Consider the following 10,648-nt stretch of genomic DNA (forward strand, 5'->3'; position numbering starts at 1 on the left):
CCACCTCGCCCGGCTAGTTTTTTGTATTTTTTAGTAGAGACGGGGTTTCACCGTGTTAGCCAGGATGGTCTCGATCTCCTGACCTCGTGATCCGCCTGTCTTGGCCTCCCAAAGTGCTGGGATTACAGGATTGAGCCACTGTGACCAGCCACTTAACGTATCTTGAAAAAGGTTGTTCTCTATCAATACACAAGAGAATCTCGTCCCGTCCCCCGTTTTCTTTTTACAGCTGTAAGGTAGTTTTAGTCAGTTTTCTATTGATGACATATATGTTGTTTCCAATCTTGCAGCAAATTCTTTAGAAATACTTTTTATATACATGGTAGATTTGCTTTTGTGATGGGACGGGAAAACTTGTAGAAATCAACATTGGAATGAGTTACAGGCTCATTAGTAAATAGCCATTCATTAATTAATTAGACTAAAAACTGCTGCATTCTTTTTTTTTTTTTTTTTTTTTGAGATGGAGTTTCACTCTTGTTGCCCAGGTTGGAGTGCAATGGTGTGATCTTGGCTCACCACAACCTCTGCCTCCCGGGCTCAAGCGATTCTCCTGCCTCAGCCTTTCAAGTAGCTGAGACTACAGGCGCGTGCCACTATGCCCAGCTAATTTTTGTATTTTTAGTAGAGACAGGGTTTCACAATGTTGGCCAGGATGGTCTTGATCTCTTGACCCTGTGATCTGCCCGCTTCGGCCTCCCAAAGTGCTGGGATCACAGGCGTGAGCCACCATGCCTCGCCTGCTAAATTCTCACATTGTGTCAGGCTGGTAAGGTAGACACTGTCCTCAAAAATCTCCTGCCTCATTCTCCTGCCTCAGCCTCCCGAGTAGCTGGGACTACAGGCGCCCGCCACCTGGCCCGGCTAATTTTTTATATTTTTAGTAGAGATGGGGTTTCACTGTGTCAGCCAGGATGGCCTCGATCTCCTGACCTTGTGATCCACCTGCCTCGGCATCCCAAAGTGCTGAGATTACAGGCGTGAGCCACCGCACCCAGCCAACTGTATAATGGTTTTAGTAATGGTTTCTATTTCACAAGGTTGTGAGGATGCAATTAGTTAACATATGTAAAGCAAGCAAAATATTGCTTCACACATAGTGCTATTATATATTTGATACTATTTACTTTAAAATAATACAAAACAGAACCGATTATATAAAGCAGAGATCACACATCTCACTACATTTGACCTCTAGCAGTCCTGTATCTATTACTATGCATGACGATGGGTTCCTATTGGAAAATCCCTATAACCAGCTACTTTATAAACAATTTTTATGCCCATTTCGGGAGGAATGTTATTAACTAGACATTCTATTGCAACAAAACCAAAAATGGACAAGTGGTACCTAATTAAACTAAAGAGCTTCTGCACAGCAAAAGAAACTATCAACAGAATAAACAGACAACCTACAGAATGAGAGAAAATATTTGCAAACTCTGCATCCATCTAAGGTCTAATATCTGGAATTAAATAACCCCATTAAAAAATGAGCAAAGGACATGAACAGACACTTCTCAAAAGAAGACATACACATGGCCAAAAAGCGTAAGAAAAAAATGCTCAACATCAACATCATTAATTATTAGAGAAATGCAAATCAAAACCACAATGAGATATCATCTCACATTAGTCAGAATGGCTACTATAAAAAGTCAAAAAATAACAGATGCTGGCGAGGTTGCAGAGAAAAGGGAAAGTTTATACACTGCTGGTGGGAATGTACATTAGTGCAGCCACTGTGGAAAGCAGTTTGGAGATTTCTCAAGCAACTTAAAACAGAAATGCCATTTGACGTAGCAGTCCCAATATTGGGTATGTAACGGGAAGGAATATAAATCATTCTCCCATAAAGACACATGCATATGCATGTTCATCGTAGCACTATTCACAATAGCAAAGATATAGACTCAACCTAGATGCCCAACAATGGTGGACTGATTAAAGAAAATGTGGCATATATACACCATGAATACTATGCAGCTATGAAAAAGAACAAAATCATGTCCTTTGCAGCAAAGTGGATGGAGTTGGAGGCCATTATCCTAAGCAAATTAATTAAGGAACACAAAACTAAATACCACATGTTCTCACTCATAAGTGGGAGCTAAACATTGAGTACACATGGACACAAAGAAGGGAACAGGCACCAGGGCCTACTTCAGGGTAGGGTGGGAGGAGGGTGAGGATCTAAAAACTACCTATCAAGAGCTGAGTGCAGTGGCTCACACCTGTAATCCCAGCACTTTGGGAGACCAAAGTGGGTGGATTACCTGAGGTCGGGAGTTCAAGATCAGCCTGGCTAACATGGTGAAACCCCGTCTCTACTAAAAATACAAAATTAGCTGGGCGTGGTGGCGCACGCCTGTAATCCCAGCTACTCAGGAGGCTGAGGCAGGAGAACTGCTTGAACCCAGGAGGCGGAGGTTGCAGTGAGCCGGAATCGTGCCACTGCACGCCAGCCTGGGTGACAGAGTGAGACTCTGTCTCCAAAAACAACAACAACAAAAAACTACCTATCAGGTGCTATACTCATTACCTGGATGACAAAATAATCTGTACGCCAAACCTCTGCAACACACAATTTACACATGTAACAACCCTGCACAGGCGCCCCTGAACCTAAAATAAAAGTTGGAAAATAAAATAAAGAAGTAAGAAGACATTCTAGAAATCTAGAGTCAAGGCTCTGTCCCTTGCTTATCTTACAAAGCAGACCTTATGTACTCTGAAACATTCTGTCTTACCTGTTCCAGGAGGTCCTTGAATAATAGCCAGTTCCCTTGTGAGAGCAAACTGCAAAGCTTCCATCTGGGAGTCATCCAGCTTCAGGGCTTCTTTTGAGGGCCACTGGCTAGGATCTAAGACATTAATTCTGGGATGTCTCAAGCCCTCGACATTTCTTAGAAATTCCCCAGTGGCTGAGGGATTCTCTATTAAGGGGGTAAAGTCATATCTGCCCCCCATTAGCAAGTACCTTGGCTCCTTCACATGAGAGTCACACTCCACGATATTCCTCTGAAAAGGGACATCTTCTTCCTGGACCTCCTGGAGTCCTTCCAGGACATGCCTGTAAGCCTCAAAGTATGCAGTTGTCTCCACCATGAGGAAAGAGTCAGAGGGCTGGACTTCTGCTAGCAGCTGTTGGCTCTGCTCATTGAAGCAGAGCTGGACAATTCCTCGACAGAGATCTTCCTGCTCCCTGTTAGATACGGTGGCAAAAAGAAATGTCTCAAAGTTGTCCTTGGACATGCATACCAAAGACCCATAGAGCAATCGTTTGGAATTCTGCCAGCGAACAAACTTCAGTGGTTTTGTGTCAAACTGCACCTTGTAGACTATGCCTGATGATGAACACATGGGGGTGATAATCCTGGTGTCAAAGTAGATTCGGATGTCATCAAACTTTCTCTTTCTCAGGCCCTGGTCTTCAAAGCTTTGGAGAAGTTCCAAAATGCCTTCCCGTAAAGGTCTGACGAAATCTTCTCGCAGGAGCCGGAAATGGGTATCCAGATAGATAGCAGTGCTGTCATATTTTCCAGAAATGATATTGGGGCGAAGGAAGGGCCTCTCATCCAAGTGCACTTCATTGTAGGTAGGGTAAATGGGCATGGTTCGGTAGCTCTCAACATGGTCTTCTGCCTCAGGCTGCACTAGAGTGTAAGTATCCACTCTCAAAGTGCCCTCTCGCCTCTTTTCCTGCAGATGTTCAATGATAGTCTGTACCTTTTCCAGGTTCTTCTCTGTCTCCTCTTCTATGTCAACACCAGAGGCTCTCAGAGCATTAAGAGAGGTTGGTAGGAGGGAAACCAGCATGGAAGTTTCCTGCACAGAGCTGGCAGGGAAGACACTTACAAGGTCCTGGAGGAGGGAGATGATGTTGCTTATGTGCTCTGGATACTGGTTTCGGATGTCAGGGATGGGTTCAGTGATCATCCCTACCACATAAGCAGGCAGGCAGACTTTGAGAAATTTGGAGTTTTTCAATATGCCCAGTACGTGGAGAACACTCTGACGATCCATTTTGGAGCTGCAAGCCTTCCGAAGAACCTGGCATATGAGCTCAAGGAAGTTAGATTTCATGGAAGAATGAGAAAGGAGCTCTTTCAGCCCTAAACTTGTGGCAAGTGTGATGACCACCTCAGAAGGGTCTTTCTGCAGAAGACTTTCTAAGAACTTGTAGCCCAGTTTCTTCGCCTGCTGTGGCTGTTCTGTAGGCTTCTGGTGGGGAGTCCGCCACTGCTGGAAGTTGTCATTGGACCATGGTGGTCTGCGGTTCCTACACTCCTGGTTGCCATTTCTCCACCTGGTGTCATTCTCCTGATCATGTCTTTGGTCTCTAGCTTCGTCACTGGCATGCCCCTCCTGGTTTCTTCTTCCTTGATGTGGGTTCCTGCCCATGGCCCTGAATCTCTCTTCCCTCTGCCAGTAAGCAGCAGGATGGTTGTTGGCCCTAGGATGCCTTCCAGGATGGCTGACTCCTCCTCGGAGAGCACTGGCTGGTGGGTTACTGGCCTGATTTCTAGCTCTTGGTGGTAACTCTCCATCCATAGGGCCTAAACACAATGAAATACTGAGTAACCACAAGAACCAAGTTCTGTTGGAAACCCAATAGAACAACAACGAACATGTTTTCATTTTCCAAAATAACTGAAGAGCTCAGGTTTTATATGATGAGAAAAATGGTTTCTACCAAGTCATATGATAAATGAAAGACAATTATTGTTGCTGTAGAGGTTAGGAAAATATTATTTTTCCAAAAGATGCAAAAGGGAAAAGGAATAAACATTTGTTGAGTATCTGATATGTGTTAGAAAATAAATACATAGGCCGGGCGCGGTGGCTCACGTCTGTAATCCCAGCACTTTGGGAGGCTGACGCGGGCGGACCACGAGGTCAGGGGATCGAGACCATCCTGGCTAACATGGTGAAACCCCGTTTCTACTAAAGATACAAAAAAATTAGCTGGGCGTGGTGGCAGGCGCCTGTAGTCCCAGCTACTCGGGAGGCTGAGGCAGGAGAACAGCGTGAACCTGGGAGGCAGAGCTTGCAGTAAGCTGAGATTGCGCCACCGCACTCCAGCCTGGGTGACAGATCAAGACTCCGCCTCAAAAAAAAAAAAAAAAAAGAAAAGAAATACATGCAGTATGTCTCATTGCTTCTAATCTCACCCCAGTACCAAATAACACTCAGAACATGAGTTTAGAGGCCAAACTGACTTGGTTCAAACCTTGGCCTGGCCACTTCCTTACTATATAACCTTCGCCAAGTTGTATAATTTCTCTAAGTCTCAGTTTCTGCGTTTTTTTTTTTTTTTTTTTTTTAGACGGAGTCTTGCTCTGTCTCCCAGGCTGAGTGCAGTGGCGTGATCTCGGCTCACTGCAACCTCTGCCTCCCAGGTTCAAGCGATTCTCCTGCCTCGGTTCCCAATTAGCTGGGATTACAGATGTCCGCCACCACGCCCGGCTAATTTTTATATTTTTAGTAGAGATGGGGTTTCACTATCTTGGCCAGGCTGGTCTTGAACTCCTGACATTGTGATCCACCCACCTCAGCCTCCCAAAGTGCTGGAAATGCTGGGATTACTGGCATAAGCCACTGTGCCTGGCCGGGTTTTTATAAAGATTAAATGTTTATAAAGTGCTTAGTATAGTACTGGACACATTAAAAACTCTCAATAAATGTTAGTTATTACTAGTAGCAGTAATTGGGAATATCCTATTGATTCTAAGGGGGCCACTGGTTCTACCACTAAACAATTATCATAGCCAACAGAGACATCAAGTGAAATAATATTACAAAGGGAAGTACTACCTGAATGCTGTCCAGCATCAGCAAATGCACTTTGAATGGGAAAGAGAAAGGTGGGGTTTCCTTTACTAAGATGTTTTTGAGCTAACGGATTGTGAAAGAAACTGAAAAATGAAACTCAAGTTTTCCTCCTTTCTGTAGCATAAACTTCACCCTCATAGTACTTACCAATGACCAACCCTTATACAGGAAGCCCAGCATACCCAAGTCCAGTTTTTTTCACTTTCCTTTTTGCTAAAACTGATTCAGGGGCTGACCTAACTTAGCAGAATGACATGGAGATTTTAAAAACAAACAAAATATGACTGTATACAATGATTTGATTAAAAAGTTATAAAAGATCTAAATGCATGTTATATTTGAGATGATTATACCATTTCCTGACATCAGATACTAAATCCATTTATGTACACTTTGCCTTGTTTTGCATTTTGTAGAGAATTTTTTTTTTAAATTTTTTTTTCTTTTTTTGACAGGGAGTCTGGCTCTGTCACCCAGGCTGGAGTCCAGTGGCACGATCTCGGCTCACTACAACCTCCGCCTCCCAGGTTCACACCATTCTCCTACCTCAGCCTCCCGAGTAGCTGGGACTACAGGCACCCGCCACCACACCCGGCTAATTTTTTGTATTTTTAGTAGAGATTGGGTTTCACTGTGTTAGCCTGGATGGTCTCAATCTCCTGACCTCATGACCCGCCTGCCTTGGCCTCCCAAAGTGCTGGGATTATAGGTGTGAGCCACCGTGCCCGGCTGAGATTTTAATGTGACAACATAAAGGAATATTCAGTAAAATATAAATGATCTACAACTGAATCCTAAATTTGTACAATTGTAACTCACATATTTACTTTTCAAACTACCCCTAAAATCAGAAGAAAGTACTACTTTTAATATTTTTATCCGATTAGAAGACGCTATGTCGTGGAAGAATGGAAAATCGTATCATTTATTCTTTCAGCATTCATGGCTGGGTGTGGTGGCTCATGCCTGTAATCCCAGCACTTTGGGAGGCTAAGGCAGGCAGATAGCTTGAGCTCAGGAGTTTCAGACCAGCCTGGGCAACATGGAGAAACTCTGTCTCTACTAAAAACACAAAAATGAGCCACATGTGATGGTGCATGCCTGTGGTCCCAGCTATTTGGGAGGCTGAGGTGGAATGACTGCTTGAGCCCAGGAAGTCGGGGCTGCAATAAGCCAAGATTGTGCCATGGCAATCCAGCCCGGGCAACAGAGCAAGACCCTGTCTCAAAACATCAAAACAAAAAAACAAACCATTCACATAGCTCATAAGAGCCCATAGTTCTTCCTCACTTGTTGCACAACTAAAACTCTTTGGAAAACACATTGCAAACTTCCGGAAAAACAGGAATCCATTTGGTTGTTCAGTTTTAGAAAGTGTTGAGCAAGCAGAATAATTCCTTTAGTAGAGTGATGCTCTTGGAACTAATTTAGCTTTGGTGACTAGGATTCATGATCTGCACTATCCAATACAAAGCCATTAGCCACATGTGGCTGCTATGTTTGTGAAATGTAACTACTTTGAATTAAGACGTGTAAAACACACAGGAGATTTTGAAGGCTAGTACCAAAGACTGTTAAGCATTACATTAAAAATTTTTATGTTGATAGTATCTTAAAATGAGTAGTTGAGGGAAATAAATATATGTGAATTATTAAAGTATGATAATAAACTATAGTCAATTATTACAATCAAATGATAATATTTTGGTTATACTGGGTTAAATAAGACATTATTAAATTACTAAATTTTATTAAATTGTCATCAAATTTAAAAAACAAATTTCAAGGCTGGGTGCGGTGGCTCACGCCTGTAATGCTAGTACTTTGGGAGGCCGAGGCGGGTGGATCACCTGAGGTTAGGAGTTTGAGACCATCCTGGTCCAACATGGTGAAACCCTGTCTCTACTAACAATACAAAAATTAGCCGGGCATGGTGGCAGGTGCCTGTAATCCCAGCTACTCAGGAGGCTGAGGCAGGAAAATCGCTTAAACTTGGGAGGTGGAGGTTGTAGTGAGCCGAAATCGTGCCACGGCACTCCAGCCTGGGCAACAGAGCAAGACTCCATCTCAAAATAAATAAATAAATAAATAAATAAATTTCATCTGTTTCTTCTTACGTTTTAAAATGATGTTTCTAGAAAATAAAAAATTATGCTCTTGGCTTACGTTGTTTCTGTTGGATGCTGCTCTACACCAAACATTACTTCCCTTTCTGAAACTCTATCACTGTTTTTGTTACAGTGAACTGCATCCATTCATCAGTTCTCTTAGGAAAAGCGGAGGGTTGGCTATTTTTCAGAGTAATTCATGCTGTAATTAAGAAATAAGTCATTCTTTTTTTTTTGAGACAAGGTCTCTGTCACCCAAGCTGGAGTGCAGGGGCCAGATCACAGTCCAGAGCAACCTCTGCCCTCTGCACCCACCCCTTCCTGAGGTTCAAGGGATCCTCCCACTTCAGCCTCCCCAGTAGCCTAAGTAGCTGGGACTACAGGCACACAGCACCATGTGGCTAATTTTTATATGTTTTGTAGAGAAAGGCTATTACCATGTTGCTCAGGCTGGTCTCAATCGCCTGGGCTCAAACAATCCTCCTGCCTCAGGCTCCCAAAGTGCTAGGATTATAGACTTTAGCCACTGCATCCAGCCATAGTCATTCTTTACTTGAGAGATGCAGATAATCTTAGGTAGGCCTGCTCATTCATAGACAGCCTGATTTCCTTTTCTTATTACTAGAATTTCCTTCTCATTAGGTAGGAAACCTTGCTTACCTCTGTGGTTGGTATGGGAATTCCTGGGCCTGGCATCCAGATGAGGTCTTCTCTCCTCCATGTCTGAGTCACCTGAATTCCTCCACATTACTTTCTGTTATCTGGAAAACTGTACATGTTGAGTTATCAGTGTCCTCGAAACACAGCATCTAGCAGCAAAAACCCCAACATCATCAAGCCAGTCCTTCTGCCTTTGTTAACATTTTAATGATTTGTTAACTAAGGGTTAAATACAGATTTTAATCTAGAGCACAAGTTCTCAACTCTGCAAATGCCCAATTATGATATAAAATATTAAATTCACAATTTAGCTGATTTCAAGAGATAGAACTCCCCTTTCTTTTACCCTTGCACTTTCTTGGGGTAGAGGGAATGTCATCAATTCCCATTCAAAACTGCTGTTTCGTTTATGCCTTTAGCCAAGTTACTTAATCAGTTGCTAGGTTTCATTTTCCTTTCCTAAGAAGCAGATAATATTGTTGCCAGGGCAAAAAGGAGTACATTTTTGTTAACCAAAATCATGTAGTCACCACCCTATCTGGCATTTACAAATCTGCCACTTACATAGTACCCAAATAGCTTGCAGTACCCTATAGTTTATAAATAATTAGTGAGCAGTTATCCCCTTAGCCTACTCTTTGGAATGGAGCCAAATGATTAAGCTCTCTGCTCTACTGAATCAAGAGAAAGAAATTACATGTTTCAATAACCAGGAGGCTTGGCAACTACGAGGTGCTGTTTCCTCAGGACCAACTGGAAATCTGATATTCTTTCTTCCTCCTCATTTTTCTACCTTGATGATTTTTGACACTGCTCCTATAAGAGGAAGAGGAAGCCCCTTTAAGGGAACTTCTCAACCCAACTCATACACATTGTGTGGGCTGGGTCTAAGGAAAGAGTGGGTGACTCAGAGTCCTCAGCAAAGGGATTTTTGAGACGGTCTTCACCGAGTTTTAAAATATTCATACTTGGAAACTGTGACTACATTTGGCATTATATGAGGGGCAGCTTTTATCCTCATCTGAAAAAGGAGTCTCTTTTCTTCCCCATGGGAATATCTCTGGTAACTCCCCTCCCTCATCTTATCAAACCCAGCCCCCCTGGCGCAGGCTCAGTATTTAGAGTTTGTTTGTTTATTTTCAATTCTCCGAGGGGAAAATTCCTTCTTCCCCTGGTTGAAAAATGCTAAAATAGAAACTCCAGAAAATTTAAAGAAACGGAAGAAAAAAAGAAATGTTAAAAAGAAAAGGCAAGGAAAGGAAGGGAGGAGTAGATATGAACAGGAAATGCTGGGATCGAAAACAGACTGAAGTGTTTTTTTAGGGGGTGAATCAAGGCCTAAAGGGCACGAAGAAGAAAATCAGTGATGATCAAGCTGGCCTGGGGTCAGAATGAGAGGGGCTGGTCATCACCAGGGTGGGACACAGGAGGCTGAGGCCGGAGGCAGAGCTGGGTTTGGGGAAAGTCTCCAGGCTCCTGGGGAATCCCACTGTCCCTAATGGAAATGTTATGGGGTCAGGGAGCGCCAAGGCTGTGAGGTGGCGGGGTTATGTGGGCCTCCCGGAGAGGGAGCAGCTGGGGGTTCTTGCTGAGGACGGAGGTGGGGGGCACGGAGCAGGCTGAAGGGGGTGCCGAGGTGCTTTGTAGAAGAGGGGGATTGATAAGGTGACAGGTGGTGAGGCCGGAGGAATGAGGGGGTGCGAGTGGCAGAAGGGAGGGCACAGACAGGGGTGGGGGTAGAGCAGATCGAAGTGTTGAGGGCAGAAGCGGTGATGGTGTCGGGGGTGCTGGGGAGAGCGACGGGTCAGCTGAGAGGGGATGGGGACACTAAAGAGAGTACAGGGGAGCCGAAGGGGCGACGGGGCGCTGAGATGGGCCAGGGGCTGAGTGGGTGACGGGGCGCTGAGTGGGTGATGGAGGTCTGGGTCTGAGGAGGCGACGGGGCGCTGAGAGGCGCTCTGAGTGGGTGCTGAAGCCCCCGGGGGCTAAGGAGGTGACAAGGCTGAGTGGGTGACGGGGGTCTGGGGGTTGAGGGGGCGACGGGG

At 44.3% G+C, this 10,648-nt stretch overlaps 1 protein-coding gene across 1 annotated transcript in view; it reads right to left on the reverse strand.

The window, feature by feature from the left end:
• The window catches only part of ZNFX1 (zinc finger, NFX1-type containing 1), a 38,303-nt gene extending 29,588 nt beyond the window's left edge, over window positions 1-8,715 (reverse strand). Inside the window, exons 1-2 of the mRNA XM_011995408.1 lie at window positions 8,604-8,715; window positions 2,751-4,559 (exon numbers count right to left, since the gene is read on the reverse strand). Coding sequence (XP_011850798.1) covers window positions 2,751-4,559; window positions 8,604-8,691 — 1,897 coding nt within the window. The 5' untranslated portion in view covers window positions 8,692-8,715. The remainder of the gene's footprint in view (window positions 1-2,750; window positions 4,560-8,603) is intronic.
• Between the last annotated feature and the right edge of the window lie 1,933 nt (window positions 8,716-10,648).

Source organism: Mandrillus leucophaeus, unplaced genomic scaffold (genome assembly GCF_000951045.1).
Source record: "Mandrillus leucophaeus isolate KB7577 unplaced genomic scaffold, Mleu.le_1.0 Scaffold489, whole genome shotgun sequence".
NCBI classification, from domain to species: Eukaryota; Metazoa; Chordata; class Mammalia; order Primates; family Cercopithecidae; genus Mandrillus; species Mandrillus leucophaeus.